Here is a 26,737-nt window from a genome sequence, read left to right as displayed (position 1 = left end):
TAACCTTAATAAAACAGCCTCAGCCGAGCTACCCTTCCTAAAACCGCACTGTGAGTCACCTAAACCTTTTCCTTTTCATAAAAACTTGTACTACGAGAAAAAATAAGCTGTTCTAATCTGTTGGAAAATACTGGGAGTACAGAACTCGATCAGTAATTGGGCACAATATTGTGATTACCACCTTTATATAATATTGGCACTCTTGCGCATTTTATATCAGTTGGAAATATACCTAATTAGAGTTCCAGATTGAAAATATCAGCTAGAGGGGATGTTAGATACTCAAAACCGCATTTGACGAGTTTAATATGAATATCGGCAACACCTTACGACCTACTGTTATTTAGACCCATGAATGTGCTATATATTTCCTTTTCCTCTGTACGATCAAGGAATACGATTTCAGCACTGTTATAAGCTAGGGCAACTGTATCTGATAATGCTAACCTGTGCTGCAGCGTTTACAAAGTAGTGATGGAAGTCTTCCGCTAGGCCGTGATCTTTCAATTTGCCACATTTATTTTAATGTCTCTTCCAATTGAATGGGAGTCAACCCGTCTAAGGACATACTTTTCCTGAAGCCCCGAGCTCTCAAATGTGCACGCCGATGCTGGTCCGTTTTCGCCAGGATTCGCTCATCAGCCAATAAGCGATTCTCTCCACAAACCTCCACCAATATACAAATATCCCACAGTTTTTTTCAGCGTAAGGCAATATGCTACACAGAAAGGAAGAGCAACGCAATACTAAATGCAAGCGGCTTTTTATAGCAGTAAGATATGCCTGCTTTTGGCCGCTGTGGTTTGCTAGCAGAAAAGTGAAGAGACGCACGGTGCCAGAATCACACACACAAACACACACGCGCGCACGCACGCACACCCACATACACACACATTGCTCGGACACTTCGGCTACGAAGCACGAATTTTGCGCCTGGGCGCCTTTTGAGGCCCAAAGCTTCCCTTTCTCCGTTCCCGTGACGTTATTTCGTGGGGGAAAGCGCCCTTTGTCTTTTCCTCCCCAAACCTTCTTAGGTGCGTACAATGGTACGCACCCAACAAGGTTTGGGTGCGTCAGTTCAGTTCAGTTCAGTCGTTCAGTCGTGTCCGACTCTTCGTGACCCTATGGACCATGTCACGCCACGCTTTCCGGTCTCTCACTATCTTCCTAACATCACATAACTTCATTTGCAGCGCCTCGAGGATGCCATCTAACCATCGCGTTTGCTGCCTATCCCCTCTTCGGTGACCCTCAACCTTTCACAACATCAAATCTTCCTCCAGCGACTCCTCTCTTCTCATCAGATGACCAAAGTAGCTGAGCTCTAACTTTAGAATTTGACCCTCCAATGAGCAGTCAGGGTTTATGGTCGACAATATCGACTGATTTGATCTTCTGGCAGTCCAAGGAACTCTCAAGAGTCTTCGCCAGCACCACAATTCAAACGCGTCAATTCTTCGGCGGTCAGCCTTTTTCACAGTCCAACTCTCGCATCCATACATCACAACTGGAAAGACCATAGCACGAGTTATACGGATCTTGGTTGGCAGACTAATGTCTCTGCTCTTTACTAGGCGGTCAAGGATAACCATTGCTCTCTTTCCCAGAAGCAGGCGTCTCCTAATTTCATGGCTGCAGTCTCCTTCCGAGGTAATCTTGGAGCCCAAGAAGAGAAAATCTGTCACAGCTTCCACTTCTTGTCCCTTGATGCTCCAGGACTTGAAAGGGCAAGACGCCATGATCTTTGTCTTTTTAATGTTCAGTTTAAGCCCAAACTTCTCACTCTCTTCTTTTACGCGCATCAGAAGTCTCTTGAGTTCCGCTTCACTTTCTGCCATTAAAGTGGTATCATCCGCATATCTAAGGTTGTTGATACATCTTCCAGCAATCTTCACTCCAGCTGAAGACCCGTCCAGACCGGCCTTCCTCATGATGCAATCTGCATATAGGTTAAATAGGCAGGGCGACAGTATGCAGCCTTGCCTCACTCCTTTCTCGACAGGAAACCAATCAGTAAGACCATGCCCAGTTCTGACTGTGGCCTCATGCCCTTCATCCAGGTTCCTGAGGAGATAGATGAGGTAAATTGGAACTCCCATCTCTTGGAGAGCTTGCCACAACCTGCTGTGATCTACGCAGTCAAACGCTTTCGCATAATCAATAAAGCAGAAGTAGATGGGTTTCTGGAACTCTCTTGCTTTTTCCATGATCCAGCGAAGGTTGGCAATTTGGTCTCTAGTTCCTCTGCCCTTGCGAAACCCAGCTTGCACGTCCGGAGGCTCCCTATCCACATACTGCTGCAGCCTACCTTGGAGGATTTTCAACATCACCTTGCTAGCATGCGAAATAAGCGCAATCGTGCGGTAGTTGGAACAATCTTTGCCACTGCCTTTCTTTGGAATGGGGATGTAAACTGACCTCCTCCAATCCTGTGGCCACTACAGGGTTGTCCAAATCTTCTGACATAATGTATGCGGAATGTTAACAGCGTCATGGTTGAGGTTTCGAAGCAACTCAGCTGGAATGCCATGAATTCCGCTAGCTTTGTTCTTAGCATGGCTGGCTAAGGCCCATTCAACTTCGCTCTTCAGGATGCCTGGCTCGAGATCAGTAATAACAACCGTCATATGTTGGGTTTGCACATTCGGGTCCTTCTTGTACAGTTCTTCTGTGTATTCCTGGCACCTCTTCTTTATCTCTGAGGCCTCAGTGAGGTCCTTGCCTCGTTTGTCCTTTATCACGCCCAGCTTAGCACAGAAGTTTTCTTTGATATCTTTGATTGTCTTATGCAGAGCTCTTGTGTTATTAATTGGCTGTTGTGCTCAACTGCTTGGCACTGTATGTTCAGGAAGACATTCTTATCCCTCCTTGCTATTTTCTGAAAATCCGCATTGAGAACCTTGTATCTTTCTCTTTCCCCCATAACTTTTGCCATCCTCCTTTCCTCAGCTATTTGCAAAGCCTCTTCGGATAACCAGTTTGCTTTCTTACATTTCTTTTGCTTTGGAACTACCTTAGTAGCAACTTCTTGTATTATATCACGAACATCAGTCCATATCTCTTCGGGCTCTCTATCTTCTAGATCTAATTCTTGAAATCGATTCCTCACTTCCACAGCATATTCTAATGGAATCTGATCCAGATCATACCTGAAAGGCCTTCTAGTTTTCTGCGTTTTCCTCAATCGAAGCTTAATTTTGGCAACAAGAAGTTGATGATCGGTGCCACAATCGGCCCCAGGCCTTGTTTTTACTGCTTGTATAGCGCTTCTCCATCTCTGCCGGCAAATAATATAATCGATCTGATTCCTGTACAGACCGTCCGGTGAAATCCATGTGTACAGGCGCCTCTTGTGCTGTTGAAAATGAGTATTCGCTATGGTCAGGTTGTTTTCTTGACAGAACTCTACTAGCCTCTGCCCAGCTTCATTTGGCTCACCAAGACCGAACTTGCCTGTAATTCCGGATATTTCTTCACTCCCGACCTTAGCATTCCAGTCTCCTATGAGAAAAACGACGTCTGATGATGGGGTGCGGTCTAAAAGGCATTGTAGGTCCGCATAAAATCTCTCAACGTCAGCTTCTTCAGCAGTAGTGGTCGGTGCATAGACTTGGATAACTGTTATGTTGAAAGGGTGACCTTGTATCCGAAGTGAAATCATTCGGTCATTTTTGGGGTTGTACCCTAGCACTGCTTTGCCCATTCTTCTGTTTACTATTAGAGCGACCCCATTCCTTCTCTTGGATTCGTGCCCACAATAAAATACATAATGGTCGCCGGAGTTAAATTCTCCCATTCCGGTCCACTTGAGCTCGCTGATAACCAAGATATCAATGTTCAATCTGTCCATTTCTCGCTTGACGACATCCAGTTTACCTTGCGTCATAGATCTTATATTCCATGTTGCTATGTGATATATCTCCTTGCAACATCGGACTTTCCGGTCGCTTCCCGACACATCCACAACTGAGTGTCCTTTTGGCTTTAGCCCAGCCGCTTCTTTCGTCCTGGAGCTACTAGGAATCGCCCTTTGTTCATCCCCAGTAACATGTGGGACGCCTTCCAACCTGGGGGGCTCATCTTCCGGCGCCATATCATTAATGGTATTGTGACTGGCCATAGGGTTTTCTTGGCAGGAAATACTGGAGTGGGTTGCCATTACCTTCTCCAGTGAATCACATTTTGTCAGAACTCTCTGCCGTGACCTGTCTATCTTGGGTGGCCCTACAGAGCATAGCTCACGACTTCATCGAGTTTCGCAAGCCCCTCCGCCACGACAAGGCAGTGATCCATGAAGGGGATCACTGCCTTGTCGTGGCAGGCGGATCACAAGCCCACCGAAGCGGTGGCCTTGTGGTAGAGCATCCGCCTCGCATTCGGGACGTACCGGGTTCGATATCTGGTGCCGCCGGTTACCCACCGGTTCTTAAACGGGTACAAGCTTTCCTCCGGCCTGGTGCTCGGCTCTTCTGGGGTAAAATGCTTGGGAAAAGGGGTCGCTGCCCAAATAGTTGAGCCGATGTGGCAGTGATTCGTTCCGCCATCGGGCAGCAATAAGTCCGCCTTGCGCGGCAACAGCCCATTATGTGGCCCTTTTGTTTTAGAACTGCTGCAGCTGAGGCTCTAAGGGAGCACTTCAGGTGAGACTCAAAGGAAGTACCTTTGCAAGACAAACAGAACCACCTTTGCAGGCTGCGAGGTTCGAAACTGGGTTTTTGGGCCCACTGCGGAGGAGGGGCGAGCAGCGGGGTTTACGGAGCTTCTCCCAAACGCATTGTGCGTATTATTGCTGTATTGTCAATGTACTCTGGCTGCGTTGTGACTTATTGTATACTCAAAACCAACGTCGCATATGTTTATAGAATTGCTGCTTAAAAATAATGGTGCCTCAGGAAACAATATGAGGCACAGTAAAAATCAAAAGTTCTTATTAAATTCTAAACCTGTTCTGCATCGTTTCCAGGATATCAAGTTTGGGCTTCAAAGAGTTACGTGGAAATGCACAATGAGATTCCGTACATATGTGTGCTGCTGTACGAAATATACGCCGGCTTGAAAAAATATTGGGTTTACGACTGGGACACTTGCCCACAACGGAAAATTGAAATTTAATAAAGCATTTCTAGCGTCGGGCCAGTAGTGAACAACTGATGTGTAATTCCTTTCAAAACTAGTATTTCACAACAGTTTTCTGTCTTAGTAAGCACAGGTGTCAAGGTAAAGCAATCACTTTATTTTCAAGCATCGCGGCCCTGGTGGGAAGTATCAGGTCATGTACATCCTCGTGAGTGATGCCGTTAGCCACTTAGAGATACGTTTATAAATGAAGCACTTTAGATTTCATTGTGATAACGGTGAACGGAATGGCACCTCCGCCCATGAACTGAAAAGCTATTATTGAATAAGCGGGAAAAGCAAATAAGTATGCAAATTATTCCCTCTGATCTGAGGCGCTTCAGCTCAGTGCGACAGATGTACAAAGCGCAAAATATTTAGCTCTCATTTTCGTAAGAAGCCTGCTTCTTGATTTCATGAGAATGAAATATCAGCACATTCCAACGTTGTAGTGAAGATGGTGACAATATGCCACAGCCAACGATGACATAGCTTTCTATGCTGCTTCCACTATCAGCTAGCTGCTTGTTATGACCCGGTCTACCGCTTCACTGCTTCTTCGATAACCTTTTGCTAACGGCCTTCGCCTCCGGCACATCTTACGTCACAATAACACAGCCTTTATTTGGTAGAAGGTGCATGGTATGATCATCAGCGTGGACCAGTGCTGGCGCCCGATACCAAAGTAACGGACAACGGATGCCAACAGCCTGCAGCCCCACCGCAGCCAGTAACTTCCTCCGTTGTCTTAACCCACAGAGCGACCCTGTGGTTTTCATGGTTTTCAGCTGACTTAGTGAGTAGCATGTCGAAATATATGTTGGGCTCGTACAAGCCGCCACAACGGCTGGAGGCAAAGGGAGATCGCAAGATTCTGGATCCAGCCCATCCTTTTTCTGCACTCTCTAGCTTGAAAACCCGCACCTTTATAAAATAACGCATGCATTCCTCTGAAAAGCTTTCAATGCCAGAGCGTTATTGCCCCATGTTCAGTTCTCGTCAAACCGAACATAATTCGACGGTACCGGCCTTGACCGGTTCAAGCCTCGCAGCCTCGAAATATCACGAGAAAGTTCGTGATTTGTGGTTGCTTGGCTGGGGGTAGCTAGCAAGTGGCAAAAGTTCCCTGACCCTTTATCTCCCATTTGAAGCATTGCAGCCTCAGAAAGTTACAAGTGTGCCTCTGGTCTATAGTACTTAGCAGGTAACAGACGCGGGGACCATAACAACACCGCGTGTGAAGAATCGCATCATCGAAAAATCACGACCATGTTTGTGGCAGATTGCGGTAGTTGGCAGGTAATATGGCAAGGCACTGATAGGTTAGGAGAGCAATGACGCACCGGCTCTCATTTTCTATTGCTCATAAAACTGGTTGGACGTGTGACTGGTGGGCGTGTGACTGGTCGGCGGGTTGTGTGATGCATCGAGATCAGATTGCACGGTTGAGATCAAATGAGCTGCATAACTTGGGAAAAGTGAGAGGGGAAACAAACACCTGGAAGCCGTGTACCTCTGGTGTTCGATGAAGGCAAAATGTTAGGTGTCTGTGTACTGTGCGATATCAGTGCACCTTAGTGAACCCTAGATCAAATTTTCCGGAGCCATCCACAACGGCGTTTGGTTTGGGACGTTGAGCCTCATAAACCAAACCAGCCAAATCTTGCACCTAGTGTTTGACAGCTCTGAGCATCGAAACAAATCACAAGCAGGCCTTTTGAAAGAGCCGTGTGAGTGTCCACTTTTTTTACAAGTCTGTGATGAGCGAAACCTTCGACTGAAAGAAATATCGACTGCTACAGAACACTCCATGCGTCGATGTCCCATAAAGGGAAATTACCACCGCACAATAAATGATTCAGAAACAACATCACTATGTATGTCATTTCTTGTAGCATACTGAAGAAAATTACTACACTGGTGTATATGCCGCACTAATCTCATTGACCATCTGCTTATTTTTGTTTTCTTCTCGCTTTTTGAATTAAATTTAACTTATACATTCCTTCTCTTTACCGTGTTCAAAAATAATGTGGATCAAATAATGTGGATCGAATACGTACTCTATTAGGCCTACATCGGAAGCAAGGCAAGTGTTTAAGGTCGATGCTATGAATAACTCTCGTTTAATTGGAAAGAAACCATGTGGGCCTTGAAATACGCATCGACGAATATACACCTCATTCGTTTCAAACAAATTTAATTCATTTCAAGAACGAAACGACACGGTGATGGAGTTTATTGGATCTGCAAGGCACAAAATAGCAGAAGGCCAACACAAAAGCAACAGAAACGCCTTGCTCCAACCCCACAATTAATTTCTGACCCGCCTAAAGGTATCAAACAAAAAGCATTTGAGTTAATGGGCTCCTCCAGTTCCCTGAATGCCATCATCAAATTCCTAAACCGCGTCTTAATTGCAAAGTTCAACTGTTTTGATGTAAGTGACATGGGCACTAATGTTCTATTTTCGTATACTGTACATATTATTTAGAGCACATATTACCTCATTTATTTCATAGACAGGCCTATTATAGCTGTAGTTTTTTTCGGAATGCACACTTTCTTTATTATCACTTAGTCGATTATTCCAGTCGCATTCTGCTTTTTTTCTTTAGTTTTGTCATAGCCTTCCATAAAAGGCAGTAGGCAGCTGCCACGCAACTGTGTCTCCACATGTTTGTACCCCAGAAAGAGAGAAAATAGGAAGGTCAACATACTGGCAGAGAAAACGATTCTGGCAGCTATAGTTAAAAAAAACTGTTGGAAAACTCGGTTTTGAAAAAGCTCATACATTCTGTTTCAGCAGCGTTTGAGCGTTTTCCGCCCGGACGCAGGCTCCGCAGTGAGTTGAAGATTCCGGATCACTTAACTAGGAATGCATCTTCAGTTCAGATGGGTCTTACTTTTAATTGTATTTAATAGCTGTACTGGTTCTAACAGACAGCGCTGTGATCACAAGTTCATTGCCAAAATGCTTGGATACAACCCCGATGCCTGGAAGGTATGAAATTCACGTGTGCACATTTTATGTTCTGCATCAAGTGAGCCTTTCATTTAGAGGTTGATTTTTTCTTTTCACATTTTGAAAAGTTATAATGTTGTTATCGCATTGCTGCTTGATAAATTACCATCTACTTCTGACATTTGGTCCTTAAATATATCAAAACAGGCACTCTAAAGATAAACAATAAAGAAGATAATAGAGAGAAAACAATAGATTACTATTTCATACCACAAGTGTTTCTGTTTCTGTACAGGTACCTTGATGTAAATAGAATGTTATATCTAATACTGACATAGCCATTCTCAAGTTAGAGAAGAGATGCAACCTTGAGAGGCTGTTTTGCTTAGAGAATTAGAAAGCACCGTCTGTAGATAGCATGTGGTTTGGTTTGGTTCATGGGGTTTAAACTCAAAGCGACTAAGGCTAGGAGAGACGCCGTTGTGGAGGGCTCCGAAAACGCCGACTAGGGATCTTTAAGGTTCTTTAATGACCAGTGACACCACACAGCACACGGGAACCTTGCTTTTTTGCTTCTATCAAAAAGCGGCCGCCGGGACAGGATTCGTCTACGCATATTTGGGGAGAGTAGTCCAGCGCTCTGACCTACGCGTAATCGCGGCGGCACTGCAAATAAATTATGGATTCCTGACTCATAGTAGTAAGCATAGCAACTGTGCATAGAGTCATTTCAACTGCTTCATTTTCGCACGCACTCATTTTGGTGGGCTACTTTCATTACAAATTAACAAACATCGGGCTCAGTTCAGAAAATGTGACCTGATCGCATGAACAATTAGGATCCTTGTCTCTTTCAGCTAATTACCGACGAATATCCGAAATATCGACTGATGTTCTACTCGCAAGGCAACCTTGAGACTAAGTACGGCTGCCTCTGCACTACCAAGTCATCACCTGTCCCTAATGAGAAATGGAAAAGAAACATTCTGTTTCGCACATCTCCCAACGCCACTTCAACGTAAGCTCGGACATCAATCTAGCATTTGAGCATTGGGAAAATCGCAGGCAAAACGCAACGTTAACAAACTGATGTAGTTCTGCATTTTGCCTCATCAAAACTAAAATGACATCGTGATGTGTTCTTGAGCTCAGCACCGCCAAGCTAGTACCTTGCTAGCAGAGCATGTGTGATATCGCTGGTACAGAGATTAATGAAAGAGAAACATGGCTTCGGTAACTATGTATATACGGCACCTGACCAGGGCCAGACTCGAAAGCATGGAGCTGCAATCCAGGGCGATTATGCCAGGGAGGAAGGTTGGAAGCGGCCATATGCGAAAGGGCGATTAACTCTTATACATCCTTTCTCGTTCAGAGCGGCGCCACCCGGCAATGCTGGGTGGCAGCATACATACATACATATATATATATATATATATATATATATATATATATATATATATATATATGTATGTATGCTGCAACCGCAACAGCACAAGGACGCTTTGCCTTTCGCTTCCATCGAAAAGCGGCCGCCGTTAGGGCGTTGGACTACTGTGCCCAAGTATGCGAGAGACCGAATGCCGGCCGCGACGGCTGAAATTAGATCATGGCCACTTTCATTTAACGAATAGTCTGAGGTTGTGATTACGGCAGTCGTTTACGTGGCCATTTGGCCGCAGTCTTGACAACGATGCTTATTAGAAGATACCCAGCCCACAATCGGATAACTGGTAATTTTTGAAGAAGGTAAAATATCCTGAAGATTTCGGTTCCGCCGCAGAAATACAGATTTTAGTTCACTTTGTGTAAGAATGTTGTAATGGCGTTTTAGTTGGCAGAGACATTTAGAACGAAAACAGACTGTTTTCAAACTAGGTTCGTGAGGCTATATTTCTTTTTATAATTCCAGCTCCTGAGCATTTCCTCGCGGTCCAGTCCAACCGCTCTTCCTGTGGCACTAACTATATCTTGCACGGGTTGTGTCGCGAAATCTTGGTTTTACGTTCAGCACAGTTTGAGCTAAACTGGCATTTTTAGAACAAATGCGAATGAAGCGGTGCGATTAGATTCACAGGATCGCAGTTCTAGAGTGCCGTGTGCGGCTGCTTTCAAAATATGGATACTGCTGAGAAATGCGCTTTCTGTAGAGTTAAATAATGAGCCAAGTGGAGAAAATGTGGCAAGATATTTTCTGTTTGTTGCGAGTAATGGTATGAAAATGGGATGGACGGTTGAGCACTCCTGAATGCTTTAATGAAGCTACGAGTTCCGTTTCATCCTGTGGTCAAATTAAGAAAATACCATCGATTAAAACCTTATAGTAAAGAGGTGTGTGATCACATTTTGCAGACAAATTTTCTTCTAGTACCTATTCCTGTACCCAAAGATGTCCAGTGGGTTGTATATTGGCTTCTTTTTTTTCTATTTTCTACCTCTATTTTGTTTCATTTATAGTGCCCATAGTGGATCTTGAATAGCCCCGAATAAGCCTGGCATCCTGATTATGCTCTACCTGAATGGAGCTAGCAGCCATGAATGTCCACGAGATGGGACAACCTCTTAAAGTTGTTTTGCTGTTTTAATATCCGTTGGCTCAACTCGAAGAGAACTCTATGTTGGGCTCAATCCAAAGAGAGCTGTATATTTATCTTCGGCTCAACCCGACGGGAGCAATACATTTGGCTCAACCCGAAGGGAGCATGATCATGACCCATAAGTAGTTGGTTTGGTTGGTTTGTGGGGTTTAACATCCCAAAGCGACTCAGGCTATGAGAGACGCCGTAGTGGAGGACTTTGTAAATTTCGACCACCTGGGGTTCTTTAACGTGCACTGACATCGCACAGCTCACGGACGCCACTCCGTTTCGCCTCCAACGAAACGCAGCTACCGAGGCCGGGATTCGATCCCGCTTCCTTGGGTACAGTAGTCCAGCGCCGTAACCACTGCGCCACCCCGGCGAGGCGGGATGGCTCGACCCGAAGCAGGCATCAGCGGCGTTTGAAGTTGCTTTACAGGATAGAAAAGGCACAATATCTGTCACAATTCTCGGCGGACACACGTACCATGCCGTAAAGGAAAGGAAGAAGGTGGGAGTGAAATAATAGGGGGAGATAGAGGTGCCGTAGTGGAGGGTTACGATTCACCGCACTTTAATGACTTTCGTCTCATCGCACTTTAGTGGTCTAAAGTACCCTCTAGAAGTTTTATCAGTTTAATTGGGGTTAAACCACAACATACTTTATTCTGAATGCCTCATTGTGCATTAATGTAGCTACTTAAAAGCAGCCTTTTTGACCTGCCGGTTTAACATGATGTCATCTTCCATGAGAAGACACTGATTAACTGCCTGCAGAAGTAAACTGCAAACTAATCGCCTTATAATATCTCCGCCAAGGTGAACATCTACCAGTGTTTGGCCTCGACGTCATATATGCATGATTCTCTGACAGGTGCAGCTGCGCGCTCTCACCAGGCTTCTCCACTGTGATACCACGTGACTAGGAGAGGATATTATAGTTGCTTCAGTGCGTTCGCCATCTCAGTCGCTGCAGTACCATGTGACAAGAAGACGTTATAATGCAACAGTTTCTTCTACGGTGGTTTCTCCCATAAATGAGGTGCTCGCAGGACCTAGTGCAACCCTTAGGTGGCGCTGTCTGGCATGCATCTAATCATACAGTCAATACGATTCGCTAGAAAGGAGTACCGCCGAGGAAGAGCGCTAAACTACCCGCTGAAACCAATGAAGAACGAGAAGCTCGATTAGAGAAGCTACGCCAGCACTCCCTTGAAAGACGACGGCAGAATGTGATGGCGGATGCTGAGGCAGCAGAGCTTTTCGGTCTGTGTGAACAAGTCTAGAAGAGATAAAGCGCAGCAATTTTTTGTTTGCCAACAGCTAAGTGCGACTTCACTCCAGTATGTTGCCGCGAACAATTCTGATCTTTATCTTTTTTTTTTTTTTTACAGCTGCTGGCAGGAGATCTTATCACTGTGATCCTAGCGCGCAGATCGATTCTTGTATTTTTTGTTCATGCTCATTTCGCGAGACGCCACTTTATCATTTCCTTTGCCGCAGAAGATGCGTCGATCTGTATCTCGAAAGATTGCAGCCACGCGCATGTGTTTCTACAATGTTCCAGGGTATTGTCACCGTTTGCTGTTTTATCTCGATTTTCTTCCTCGCCTTTAAATGGAGCGCTGATGCCTGAAACAGGCATTCGCAGTTCGATGGCCAGAGAGCACGTTTGCTGCTATCGCCGCTGCCGAGTTGTTTTGTTCTTTTGCGGGCGCAAGTCATCCTAATAAAGAGTTGATTTCAGTGCGATTACGCTTGTCCTCTCTTTTGGTTCCTACGGCCTTGTCACCCCAACGTGACTATATGAAGGTGCTATCCTGCATAAAAACAAATCCCCACTTCTTCTTGCAGACAGCATGGAGCTCAAGTTGTGTGGTCAATAAAAAACGATGAATACTACGTTTATGATAACGTTTTGCAAACACATTACTACCACGAAAAAAGTGAGTAATGTATTTTAGTGATCAGTTCATCTGTCTTGATTTTCCTAACACAGCTTTAAGGGACCAATGTCTCGTCCACGATATAAATGAATTTAATAAATGTCGAACTTCATTCATTGCAAAAGCAACAGATTATCAGAAATTGTTTTACCATTTTATTACACTAATTACAAATTGAGATCGAAATGACCTCCTCTTTCAGTATATCTGCTCGGAAGGATTCACACCTAGCGTTACCCATACAGTCTGGAGCGTTCCTTTCCCCTGATAACCTAGATTTGTATCGACCTGGCAGCACAACAAAATCCTGCCTTGCGCAAAAAAAAGAAAACAAAGAAAAAGCAATAGGTTTAACGTAAATTTCTAAGGTGAATTGTCTCCCATACGGGCTCTCATTTTATGATTGGTGACCATGAAGCGAATCTTCCGAGGTTACTCTATACTGCTGAATGAAAGACTCTGCAAAGTGTTGCAGGCTTTAAATAATAAAACAAATGTGTACGCCTGCCAAAAGATTCTTGAGAGTGGATGATGAAGCTGAATTCATTATATAGGCTGTTTATTTGCGGGCAGTTTACATCACTTTCATACAAGGATTCCTGAGGGTCGTGCCCAAAAGTTATTTGCAGGTAAACGTCACCGCGAAGCACTAGCTCGCCATTGTTTTATTGTTGATGAACACAACACAAGCCTTTTATATATACGACCCTGCCTTAATGTTTCGAACTTTCTGTCGTTGTTGTATAAAAGATTCGTGTGTGTGTGTGTGCGTGTGCGTGTGCGTGTGCGTGTGCGTGCGTGCGTGCGTGCGTGCGTGCGTGTGTGTGTGTGTGTGTGTGTGTGTGTGTGTGTGTGTGTGTGTGTGTGTGTGTGTGTGTGTGTGTGTGTGTGTGTGTGTGTGTGTGTGTGTGTGTGTGTGTGTGTGTGTGTGTGTGTGTGTGTGTGTGTGTGTGTGTGTGTGTGTGTGTGTGTGTGTGTGTGTGTGTGTGTGTGTGTGTGTGTGTGTGTGTGTGTGTGTGTGTGTGTGTGTGTGTGTGTGTGTGTGTGTGTGTGTGTGTGTGTGTGTGTGTGTGTGTGTGTGTGTGTGTGTGTGTGTGTGTGTGTGTGTGTGTGTGTGTGTGTGTGTGTGTGTGTGTGTGTGTGTGTGTGTGTGTGTGTGTGTGTGTGTGTGTGTGTGTGTGTGTGTGTGTGTGTGTGTGTGTGTGTGTGTGTGTGTGTGTGTGTGTGTGTGTGTGTGTGTGTGTGTGTGTGTGTGTGTGTGTGTGTGTGTGTGTGTGTGTGTGTGTGTGTGTGTGTGTGTGTGTGTGTGTGTGTGTGTGTGTGTGTGTGTGTGTGTGTGTGTGTGTGTGTGTGTGTGTGTGTGTGTGTGTGTGTGTGTGTGTGTGTGTGTGTGTGTGTGTGTGTGTGTGTGTGTGTGTGTGTGTGTGTGTGTGTGTGTGTGTGTGTGTGTGTGTGTGTGTGTGTGTGTGTGTGTGTGTGTGTGTGTGTGTGTGTGTGTGTGTGTGTGTGTGTGTGTGTGTGTGTCTTTCACTAGGCATTCGCTTTCTCTGTCTCCTTTCTCGAGGTGTTGAGATGAAGCCTTCTGTCAAATCGGAAAAAGAGCTCGTACAAAGGACTTCTTGGTTACCAAGTGGCAATGCCAAATTTTGTGCGCGCTTGAAAATAGGAGTTTGTACATTGCTGAAGAGTATACTGAGTGACCACGTGTTAACTGGAGACTGCCAGAGTTGCATGATTGTAACGTTTCTACGAGTCGTGCTAGCTTCGTTGTTAAGTGTTACAGTTCAAGCAAAACTTAAATTTCTACTCACTTCCTCTCGAGAACAGGGCCACGGGGTGAGGTTTAGCACTTACGTCGCTATGGCGAGCCACGCGATGTGCCTTACAATTCAACAGCAGTCCAAGAAACAAAGAGCGTGTCAAACGTTGAACTTAAAATTTACAAAATAATGTTCTGAAAAGAAAAGAAAAATGTAATTTAGAAACACGTAGAGAAAAAGAGGTAATTGAAACGCTACAGCGTTGCACTTGCGTCCTCGACGTTTGAAATAGATAGTCGAAATACTGCAACACCCGAGGTTATGTAATAAATTATCCTCACTATGTTGATAAGATTATTTCATAGTTGGAGCAGAACATATTCCAAATGCAAAAAAGCTAGATTGAACGTACGCCGCAGCCGCTTTTCGTAAGCACTACTTCCACCCCACCACCCTCTACGTTCAATGTACTTTTTTTATAGTTTGCGTTGCTTTCGTCGACTGGATACGTGGTGACATTAAGAAGACTGAGAGAATTAACAAAGTACGAAGCATGGCGACACGCGATCTAATTTCGATGTTAATATCGTTAAGGAAGTGGCAGTGTTTGTTTATCTGCTGTGGTTTTCAGCAGGAACAACGTACTTCTTAAGCGTGTGCGATACCTGCAGTCACTTTGAATAGCTTTAGATATGCTGATCTTGTGGATATCGGAAGACAAAGTTGTTGCCTGTACCAATTATTTTCTCTTTAATGCAGTGCATTTGTTTAGGTTTGAAGGAACTTCAAGAAGTACGGTTCTGCATTCTACCCCTCAGCTTCGCCCCACTTTCCACGTCATAAAGGCTTTCTAAGCGTCCCGGGTGATATGTAAAACAAATTTTATTAAGCCTTTAAGAGCAGGTTTTCTCTCGGGAGTCACAACACCTATACAAGATAGCAACCTCATTGGCGAAAGAAAATAAAGTTTTGACTTCGCTTCAATGAGTCCTCTAAACTAATATGCTCAGGCATGTCACATTTTCTAAAGTCATGCATTGGGTTTGTTCGCTACGTCATAATAATTTATCTCACTATAGCACCGCAGGCTTAATTTACTTGGCACAGGTCAAACAAGAAGTGGTGCATATGTGCATCAGGCACTTAGCCAGGGCGGTTTTACGGGGGGGGGGGGGGGGGGAATATTTCTTTATAAGTGAGGGGGGGGGGGCATAATCTTTGGTAATGAAAGTGAGACTAAAGTATGGTTTGCCTTGCCTGGTGTGTATGCCTGCACGCCCCTTCATATAATGACGCAGACGGATGAATTTTTATGCTCGGCAACCGTCTAATACATGGTCGTACATACAGTAAGATCAAAATGTGCTCAGTGAAATACGATAAGGTCAACTACAAAACAGAAACCTTCCTATTTTATTTTACACATAATCATAATCATTCTGGCTTTGTTAAACTTATAATTCTAAGGGAGAAATATATATATATATATATATATATATATATATATATATATATATATATATATATATATATATATATATATATATATATATACATAGCTTCATTTCAGTGTGGCAATATATACACCTTCTAGCTACACAGATGCAGCTAGCGCAAATTATGTGCGCACCAAGTGGGGGGTTACCCAGTGAGAGAGTTGGCAAACCTTAATGAATGTATGAATGTTCGGAGGTGTGCGTTCGTCGCAGTTCATCTGCGCGTCAGTGGCGTAGCGCGACATCTGGTCTGCACTTTCTGATTCCCATTTTTCCTTTCTACATCTTCTACTCTCCTCTTAGCGCAGGTGTTGCCTCGTCTGCACGTCCTGTATGTAAATTTCAAAACCCGGGTGCCCATACGGAATAAAAGATTCATTTAGAGATGCGTTTTGCACAACAAACTGCAAATTTCTCGGAGTCTTCCTGTGGTTCTGAAAGCAACGCTGGAGGGAAGAACTCAGCTTGTCCATGTAGTCGAAGTCGAAGAGGAATTAGCCCGCTGACTCTGTGTGTCAACCACTCGCGGCAATTCAGAGCGTACGCAACAGTCGGCTCCTGTCCTTGCATTTGCAGCAAATATTTTGTGAAACTCTTCCGTAGAATCAGCAGCCATTCTTTCCAACTTTACAGCCCAAAGCATACGTATATAAAAGCGAATGCATGCCAATCAAAGCATTCTGAAAATATTCGGGCACAACTGATTCGTTAGCATTATGAGAGCATCACAAACTGTTAGGCAGTCCGTAAAATAGCAAGCAACCGTTCTCTTCTACGCAGGTCGAAATTATCCGCAAAAGGGGGTGGGGGAGGGGGAGGAGGCAGAACAGTGCTATCTAAGAGCCGCAGCGAAGTCGTAAATTCCGGGGACAAACTTTTTCTGCTAGAGAAGCAAACGAAGCCTAGTGGACACAGATCTAATTTTTGTTTGTTTGTTTTTACCTCTGATCTGGCTCATTGGGCTTAGACGCGTCTTTCGAAAGGTCGGTGCGCCTCCGCCGAGTGTTCTCGCTACTCCGCCGCCAAAGACGTGTTTCCTCGGAGTGTCATTTATATGTAATAACTACTATCTTATTTCATGTTGACGCCAGCTCCCATGTAAAATATTCGAACGTTTTAAACCCCTAAAGAGCGATGAGGCGAAAGCCTCATTGCGCTGTGCTTGTTCAGTCTTTTGAGCAATCTTTACTGAACTGTGGATGACGGTTTGCTGGCTCTTTAGCACCCGTTAATATATTTAACAACGTGTGACATCAGAGGTTTATAAAGTTTATTCGTGTATGTGAAACTTGCTGCTGACGGACACACGCACATGATGAACGCTCAATACCCTGTAAAGGCTTTCGCCTTGGCGTTCCTTAACGCCGCTTCGTTGCAATGCTCATTCAAGTGTGGGATAGGCGGTACGGCGTCGCTTCTATTGCACGGCATTGTGATAACCATGTGACAGTATGACACAAGCTGGAAGCGCCGGAAGCGGGTTCAACGAGCATGAATTACCATTCAGGTTTTTTAATCCATCGCGCCACAACTCTCTCCCCACGCCGTCATCGCGCCACTGCCCTCTCCAAGGTGCGTTAAGACCGACCCACATGGAGCGATTTTCCCGCGGCAAAGCTTGCGAAGTGCCGCCGGCGGCCGTTCGCCGGCTATCAAGCCGGGCCAGATCATTTTCGCCAGCGGCCAGGCGAACGGCCGCTCCTGGGCGCTACCACCATGAGATGGCAGCACTTGCTGCCGCTCCGCGCCGGCTGCAGCTCCGAGTCGTGCGCACCGACTATACGCAAAACTTTAGAAAACTCTGCTAAAGTTTGTTGTTCTCGTAAATAATAAGCGAAATGTCAATACTGAATCCTTCCCGAGGATCGCTGAGCCGTACCGAGTGGCTGATATAGAAGTGACAGCTGCGATTCAAGCAAGGTTCTGCTCACAACCAGCTGCCGCCGTTGCAGCACGGCGGCTGCGGTCCGCTTGCACGCCGCCTCCGCTAAACAGTGGAGCCGAAGTAATCATATCTTCCTTTTATTGTTAGAGAATGGAATTGAGAGTTAGGCAGTTCTATGAGTAGACCATTTACTATAGCACTAAGGAATTTCATTAAAAATGAAATTTCATTGGCATAACCCTAGAGAAAGAGAACTGGGGTATATTTGCACGTGCCCGATGTGACCGTCATCAGACGTGTGGTTTGACCGGCCACTCCATGCAACGCAACATATATATTGCACGTACCCTTCTCGAATCTTACTCTGGCTTTTATGACTACCTTGCTGTATACTTCAGACTGACTTTGCGAAGGAATTTGATCATGTCCGGCAGTCGTTTCTACTTTCTCTTCTGGAGAGTGCCAACGATCAACCGTGCTTAAAGGTGTGCAACTTTGTTACAACTGTTCCACTTGCTTTTTTGTTAACAGTCACCTCTTAGGGTCTCTACCAATTCGATCATCCAAGGCTATCCTATGTCAGCGCTACTCTTTGGCCTCTAACTAGAATTAATTTGAGTGTCCTGCGAAACAACAGCATCTGTCGTTTTGTTCTCGTTAGTAGTACGCCAATGATTTGGCGTTTTTCTGCGTTTTTAAATCCAGTATTGACTAAACTATAACCACTATTGAGCAGTTTGGCACTGTCTCTGGCGCTCAAATAAATAGCTCTAAATGTTCGGGTCTGTGCTTCGGTTCATGGAGATCAATGCAGCCTCATTGTTCTGGAATTGCATGTTACCGTGTCCTCCCGCTAAAGACCTTGAAGTTCCCATTCATGCATTCAAGTCTAGTAGCCGTTACTGGAGAAAGCGGGTCCCTGACCTTCAAAGCTATACGCTCAGACTTTTGTTCCGCATCACCTATCAATTGTTGGTCAAGCGCAGGCTTGCAACATGTTTATGGGGACAAGAAATTATTGTTTTGCGGGTGCTCCACTGCGCGAAGCTCTACACACAAAGCTTTCACCGAACATTTGCGACGTTCATATGGTCCTCCAGTTTTGAGCCGATGCGGCGCGATAACCTATTCAGGCCTGTTTCTGCTAGCGGAATAGGCTTGATGCATCTCTATGTCAGACAGTTAGTTGCTCGTTTCTTCTCTTTCCGTAACAGCTCCCATCCAATTATTACAGCATGCCCGCAAATTACCTTTTCGAACCTTCCTCTTAACTTGGTGGTCGCTTCCAATTTTACCAATCGGCCCGTATTGTTTAGTTATATGAAAGACGTTTACGGTATACAGTGTGTTTTCCGGTAGTTCGCTTTTCGTATAGGCACTTATTTTCTGTTTTACGTGAGTATTCACTCAAAGAATTGATATCTATGCGGTTCCCGCCTCCATCGTTCTATCTACTCTAATTGCATGGGCATGATGTGTTGAGAAGAGTAGGTAAAATGCCGATTTAGGCTTGCACTAAAACCATTTTCTTTAAACTTTTTGCCTACGTTCAACTTGTTGAAGTGTTTCTTCTGTTCATTGTCGGCTATGCGATATGCCTGAAACCATCAAACATTGCTTTAATAGGACGTTCTACAAACAACACTGAAGAAAGATTGTTTTGAATTCTCACAGTGTGCGTTACTTAATGGCCACCCAACGTGACCATGGATCCTTTAACATGATTTTCCCCATTGGAATGCACGGCCTGTGGAAAACACACATGTTAGACCGCAATGCTGAGCCTCTCGTTTGCCCAGGATTAATTTCAATGATATAGTGCACCGGCTGAGAGACAGAAAACAGTGTCTATCAACCATACTGGCCTACATTATTGATGTGTTGTCTTTCTTTACAACAATTTAGCGGAGTTGTGTTAAGGTGCTTTAGTTGTGTGGTGTTTTGTATGGCGTGGCCGAAAGCATAGTCCGCAATCGTAAATGAGAGTAAATTAACTACAATCCAAATATTTGAATTATTTCTATGATAGAAAGGTGCTGCAGAATGCCAAATGAATTAATCTCGCTACACGACTCTTGTAGCCTTTCCGTCTGTAGACATTCTAGACTAAATGACCTCACATGAGGAAAGTGTAGTTTACTCCTCCTAATCGCGCAAGGAATAGATTTTATGCCATCACTAGTGCAGAACACAGGTTTCATAAGCATTTAGAAGGCCTTCATCAAAGCCAGGTTTCCCCTTGTGACCTGTAATTGTGGTAACCACTGCAATTATTTCCACTACGCAAGTAGAAGCCTGGTTTGCGTTAGCAAAGTCAGTAATGAATATTCAAAATCTTTGCCAATGACGATCTCTGGCGAAGCGAGATCAAGGCCCTATGCTGCTTCATGGCACCAAGCTCCGGCGTTAATTCTAAACATTATATCAGTTACCGCAATCAACTCACCACGCATAGCATTGCGTGCGAACATTACAAGACCGATAAGTTTGTGGATTGGATCTGAATGCATATCCCAAAAGCAAGGCAGATGTTTGGGCTACTTGCTGAATGTTCATGATGAAAATCAGTGCACAATATGAAATCAGATGGAGAACAAAAAGGAAACACCACAATCGCTTTACTTGCCAGGCAGCGCTTATGCGTTTTTTTCTTGTTCTCCATATGGTGTCTTGGTGTGCGCTGTTTTTCATTACAAATTTTCCAACAGCAGCTGCTTGAAATGACGAAACAGCCGTCGAAAGAAGAAACACTGAAATTATAGAAAGCTGAAACATACTGCCATTTTAGCTTAGGGTATCACTCTCTTTGGCGCCCCGCCGTCTGTTTCATTTCCCTTCAAGAATACTGTTTTGGTCTCTGCCCCTCTCAGGTTAGCTGTACTAGGGGGGTGTGCGTGTGCGTAGATAAGCAGAAGGGTACGCGCATTCATGCTTGCGGGTGTGTGGTCTAATTCCTCTTTTCATAATTCACCCTAACTTCCACCAGCCAAAATCCCACGTAGCCACGTTGCGAAAAAGCAGTGGAAAAGCCAAAGACTCAATAGGAAGAATGGAAAGCCTGTATTGCCTTTACACAGGCTTGTCGCGTCACCATGGTATATCGCATGCACATTTTGCAACCCATCATGCAACAGATCATGCATATTAATGTACATCATGCATCATGCATCATGCAAATTAATGTACATATTTTCATTCTCTTCTTGGTGGCTATTTCTCATCTAGGGGCATTAGCCAAAAGTTTGGTTTTACGACGACGCTTACTATATGCCTTTCTTTCCAGCAACAGGCAGCTCTTTCCACTTTGAGCGAATGACTAGCAACAATGAAATAATTTATGCGAATCGCCACCGGTGCATACTTATGAAATCCAGTGAACTTGGTAAGGATGTTGTGAAAATACGGGTACTTTGCTGCATGATAAGCACTAGACGTGGCCTCACACGTGACAAAGATAGGCCTAATCAAAGCAGCTGTTTGATAATCAAGCCCAACAAAGTCAGTTGGCGAGCAAATCAAACCGACAAATATGTGAATAACTGCAGCTATGCTCCATCTCTCGAGGTGTTTGCAGCACTGTGGAAGCTAGAGGCGACCTAGGACATTCACGATAGCGCGCATTACACAGTTGTGTTTTGGCAGGTATTAGATGTATTGGTATTTTGGTTCTGGTGCAGCGCTTGGTCACTCACCTGAGTGAGTCTTGTTCTCTTAATCGGGAAAATTCATGCTTGAGCTGCTCCACCCCCTCCCCAGTGTGCGGTCGAAACAGCGGACATTCAACAGGCGTGCGCACAAATGACACCATTCACTCGGCCGACGCCATGTTGACGGGTGGCAGCGGTTGACCTAGCAGCAGCCATTGCAAAGTTCTACCTGCGTGGGCTGTGTCTGATGATTTCTCTAGCGAACGGAACACATTGTTCTTGAAAAACAGCCACTAATTCATGTTTTCAGTTGATGTGTTTTATTTTAGAAATAGACGTTCACTTTTTAAATATTTAATGGGTTATTTTCAGTGCTCCCGCATTCTTGATTGGACGAGAGGGCTCTGACTTGCAAAGTGCTGCAAACAGCTTGTGAGCAGATGTATAGGGCTCTGAAATAATAACATGAAGTGGTTATGAATCCCGTAGATGACAATATGGAAATAAGAAGGATTTTTCCTTTGAAATACTCCTCAAGCTACTTAGAATTAGCTTGACTTGTTGCGACAAGCGAATCCGAGTACTTAAGTATTTCTCTTAAATAAAGAGTTTTATTAAAGCTAGTGCCATTATTTTCTCAGATCGTAATCCTGATTCGAAAATTGCACTACATCACTTCTTGACATGTTAGTGAGGATAGCTATGCAAATAAATTGCTTGTAGTTTCATTTTGCAGTGGCCTGTTATATAAAATGTGCATTGCTATTTTTTTGCAGGTTACAGTGTCTGGGTGAACACTGATTATTACTCGAGAAAGGGGACAATACCATATGAATGCATTTTTTTCTACGAAGCCTGCACAGATGCTACAAAAATCTGGGTCTACATTGTAGACCGCTGTAAAAAGTCAGAACATTGTTTAAAAGAAATGAAGTAATGATTTCTCGCGTTATTACCGCGCTATACCCGCACCTTGAAATTTGAGTCGTTATATGCGCCCATTGGACACTGTAGGTGTTTTCACTGTTTCATTCGTTATTTTTTTAATGCGGTTGTAAAATGAACCACTGAAATAATAATTTATAAAATGCTTTCGCATAATGTCTCCGTTAATATGGGCTCAGAATCTGTTGTGCTAAAAGACAAATAAACTGTTTCAGTTTCTTATACATTTTGTCCCGTTACCACCGTCACCGTGTGGACTCAAAGGGCCTGTCAAAGGGGCTTCACAAGGTCAACCTCTTAATGAGTGGCATTTAGGCTGCAATCATATGCACATGCGGCGCATAGGCGCATTCATTAGTGTTTCCTTTTCATTTAATAAATTCAACTTGTGAATCGTGTCCGGATTTTGCGACTGCTAAAACAAACTACGCCCTGAGAAATGAATTACGTCCACAGCGAGTTCAAATCACCGCAGAAAAACTTAGGAGGAGATTTAAGCAACGCATTTAGCGGCATCCCCGTTCACGTGCATTGCATGTTGTTGGTCGCCTGATTCGCTACTCTATTATCGCACACATACTAATTAAAACACAGCCGCGAACTACCGAAGTATGTGACAGACTACCATAACTATAAGCAAGCCTCACGTACGAATTAGCGCTGCCCATAGGAGTAGCGTGTAGAGTCCAAGGTTTTCGGTGGTTTAGATTCCCATCTCAAATGAAACTCCCCGAATTAACAGAACCTGTCAACTCGGTCATGTCACGTGATCTCGTGACTTCACACAACCATCTAATTAGTACGCGGCCATGTCTCCTTTCTATTACCACGTGCAACAGGCACGCTCGTTCATGATTTTTCTTCGACAACAAGACAACACGACAAAGCCGACTTATCTGTAGACCGGGCCCCATAAAGCAGCTTTAACTGATGAGTATATGGCAGTTAGCGTCTAGGTTTACTTAAACTTATGTGGCAGGTTCACACTACATCAGAATAAAAAAAAAACACTCTTGTCGGTAAAGGCCGTTTCCTTTTAGTGCGGTAGCTCAAGAGCTTCCACTAAGCTCCTTAGCTGTTGCCTGTGGGGTCACTTTGTGGCCTTGAAAGAAAACATATTAACGGCCCGGAATGGATCTTCATTCTAGAGCGCCTTGAACAGATCAACTTTGCTGGCCACGGCATCAGAGCACCGTCCAATCTCTGCAACCGAACATCCCGCGTGTTAAGCGCCCCCTCCCCTTCCCTGCCTTCTAATAACTCAAGCATATGCACTATTCAAATATTCTGTCGGGGAATCCGGGAAGATTTCGTCCTCATCTCTGTTGGACATCTGCGCTGGAGTTTCCCGCGCGCCACTATAGTGCCGCATTATGGTCGGCGCCTAGCTTGCTCAATAGCACGACGGCAGCTGCTCCTGCTATAGAGGCCTAAAGGCAGCTGAATAATAACCGCAACCGAAGGCACGCTTCTTCCTCCGCAAGCGCTAGGTTACAATAATTAGCTTTATGTATGCTTGTTTCCGTCGTGGCCTTCCGAAACGATCGGAAGCAGAACTGGATTCATAGGGCCAGACGGGTACGGTGCATGCCTTTGCTTCTCGTTTATGTGCTGTTTTATCACGCTGCTCAGAAAGCGGCTTCGCTTATCATAACGTATATGTAGCGTGTTTTGTTTTGTTTATACGCCGCTAGTATTTTCGCCTAGGTTACAACGGAATGGCATGGGAACTGCGCCCATACGACCGCGGGTGAGTTCGCGCTTCGCCCTTGACCGTGCAGGATATTGAGCGTGGCACGTGCTTGCTCGTGAGCCATTGCGAGACTAACGCAGACGTTGAAGTCAACAACAGCAGAGTGATGGCTGGCGTACGTGGCATTGTAGCGTTTGGCTGACGACTGTTCAAAGGGCAAACCAAACAATTCAACGACCAATGTTCTGTATCTGCTTCATTTTGGCGAAAATGCTAAGGAAGTAGTGCACCAACCGACCTGCGTTATATAATATTTTTTCCACAATATGCTGCCGCGTAACTCATTGAGCTCTTGGAAATTTAAAAGAAGCACATTAACTAAGTCGTACTCATAAACGCTCTCCCGATAAAGAAACCGCTCGCCGTATGTTTCAGAAAGACGATATCTCGCCTCAGGAGCACGTAAAAAGGTTTTTTTTTTTATTATTTTTCAGTTAATTTAGTGTTAGCGTCTCTTGTTTACTTACCTACAGTGCGATAGACCAATAATCGCCGGAACATATACCATCATCCCCTGGCTATTACGTAATTATGTTTTCTATGGTACAAGCCAAAACAACTTGCTTGGTAAAGATATGTTGCTATTTCCTCTCCTTCTCGATTAATGTTTCAAAGCCCGTATGCCTCTAGTGTATAATTATGCAAAAGTGGGCAAGTCTCACTTTACGCATACTGTGAAAATATTCAACAAGGTCGATGACGCTGAAATATTATTAGCAAGTATAGCCTATGGTCTAACCTAGTTTGACGTGCTCTAGCTGGATATAGCAGCAAAGTCAAAGGTCACACGCTGCTCGACTTTTGCGCTGAGCGGAGCTACCGCTCTGAATACGTTGATGCCATGGCTAGAACATGCGACCTTTACCAAAGTAAATGTACTCCAATTAGGGGTTTGGTCTGTTTCATGGTTTCTTTATTTCTTTATTTCTAGCAAACGCCCGAGCTGAGCTGATAATTTCAACCAGTTTCCTTTATAAACAACAAATGTCAGAGGGTGATAACCGTTACTACTCGAGCAAATGAAGCTGGATCGTCTAGCGAGAGAGGTTAAGTGCATCTAAGCATTTCATGTAGGCATATTTTAATGCGGGAATTCATTTAATGGCTGTAGTTTGAGTTCATATTGTCTGTCACGGTTCCGTCCACCAAGGCAGATGGGTATTCCGACACGAAACAGTTACTATCAGAGGATTTTCAGAAATCCTCGTTTGTTGCCTTACGTGTAACGCTTCTGACATTGGTGTAGAAGTGTTGCCAATCGGTGCAATGAGGGCCCAATTGTATAAGCTCCTTTGAAATTGACTGGTTTATGTGCGCTTTAGATTAAAGAAAAGCAGATCCGTTAAAATGTGGGCGACATTGTTGAAACATCTATTTACCTATTCCCTCCACATCATCTCCCTATGCTTGCGGACCCTCCCCCACGACGCTGGAGTACTTCAAGACCAGGGAGGACTGGAAGACTCTGCTGCGCGCCCGGATGGCCCGGCTCTGGAAACCGTCGCCACTAGCAGGGCCGACAGTATTATTACCCTAATAATATAAGCACTCGAATGCAGTGGGGTAGTGCTGGGAACCGAGGGCCTGCCCCGAATTCATTCGTCTAAATACAGATTTTTTACCTCTCTGTTACATGAACCCCAATTATAATTTTGTGCAGTGTAGAATGCAGGTAATTTACAAACTCCACTTTTACAAAAATAATATATAGAAATAGTACGTCCAGAAGGCCGGTCATTGTTTGAACCTCCGTCTGTTTAAAGACATTATTTTTAACACCAACCGGGAAAGGCAACCTATCGAAACATAGTGGGAAATGCAAAGACCATGCCCCTTTTGATAAAATTGTTGTGTGCCGTAAAGCTTATAATCAGCGCACGAGAAAGATTATCGTAGCATAATCACGAAAGCAGTGAACAAATGTGTAAGTAATGCATATATTACCTCCACAAAAAAAAAAAAAACGTTTGCTTACTTTAGTCAGTTGGGAAGTAACAATGCTTGCAGGGACATGCTTTCGATAATTGTCAGTTGTGTTTTCATACAATCGTTTGTTCCTACAATATTTTTTAATTTTCTATTTCTTTTTTATCTTAAGTGCATTTTCCACACTATATATTCCGTAGATTTCGCAATGAAATCCGGTTGTAAGAAAGCGCTAGTGTGTGTGCACATTCCTTTTTCGTAGTCCTTTTTTGCATTGTTTTTCTACTATACGTCTGATATACGCATCGCCACGATTTTTTTGTTTGCAAAATTCCGATATTTTCTGCCGCGGGCGTAATTATTGGTGGGAGAGAAGGAATTAGACAAAGCAGCTGTACACATCCCGCCATTAACAGGATATTTGCCACATCATCATGAACAGCAACTTTGTAGTTGAAGTTTGCACTGATGATTATGATGATGATGATGATGATGATGACGAAGACGACGACGACGACGACGACGACGACGACGACGACGACGACGATGATGATGATGATGATGATGATGATGATGATGATGATGATGATGATGATGATGATGATGATGATCAGAATGGCATCCATCAATGCTGATAATTCTTGGCTCTAACCGATTGAAAACACATGCTGAGGAGATCACAAAAGATATCCATGATCACAAATGAAATCCCTGAAAGGA

General features: G+C 44.3%; 2 protein-coding genes across 3 annotated transcripts in view; both read left to right on the top strand.

The window, feature by feature from the left end:
- The window catches only part of LOC146198791 (uncharacterized), a 30,198-nt gene extending 25,059 nt beyond the window's left edge, over nucleotides 1-5,139 (top strand). For both annotated transcript variants that reach the window (XM_084592653.1, XM_084592652.1), the window contains exon 5: nucleotides 4,964-5,139. In XM_084592653.1, coding sequence (XP_084448779.1) covers nucleotides 4,964-5,112 — 149 coding nt within the window. In that variant the 3' untranslated portion in view covers nucleotides 5,113-5,139. The remainder of the gene's footprint in view (nucleotides 1-4,963) is intronic.
- A 2,950-nt stretch (nucleotides 5,140-8,089) lies between these two features.
- LOC146198790 (uncharacterized) lies at nucleotides 8,090-22,396 on the top strand. Its single transcript, XM_084591980.1, has 5 exons — nucleotides 8,090-8,119; nucleotides 8,938-9,098; nucleotides 12,514-12,605; nucleotides 21,030-21,128; nucleotides 22,170-22,396. Exons 1-5 carry the CDS (start codon nucleotides 8,090-8,092, stop codon nucleotides 22,328-22,330), a joined length of 543 nt encoding a protein of 180 aa, XP_084448106.1. The 3' UTR covers nucleotides 22,331-22,396.
- The last annotated feature ends 4,341 nt before the right edge of the window (nucleotides 22,397-26,737 follow it).

This window comes from Amblyomma maculatum, chromosome 2 (genome assembly GCF_055883805.1).
Source record: "Amblyomma maculatum isolate TAMU_Amacu chromosome 2, ASM5588380v1, whole genome shotgun sequence".
NCBI lineage: Eukaryota > Metazoa > Arthropoda > Arachnida > Ixodida > Ixodidae > Amblyomma > Amblyomma maculatum.
The sequence above is the reverse complement of the archived record's forward strand: the minus strand, read 5'-3'. Positions and strand labels throughout refer to the sequence as shown.

Coding starts and splice junctions, on each gene's coding strand:
- LOC146198790 (XM_084591980.1), top strand. CDS start 8,090: ATGCTTGGATACAACCCCGATGCCTGGAAG. Junction 9,099..12,513: donor TCTCCCAACGCCACTTCAAC/GTAAGCTCGGAC, acceptor TTCTTCTTGCAG/ACAGCATGGAGCTCAAGTTG. Junction 21,129..22,169: donor TATGAAATCCAGTGAACTTG/GTAAGGATGTTG, acceptor ATTTTTTTGCAG/GTTACAGTGTCTGGGTGAAC.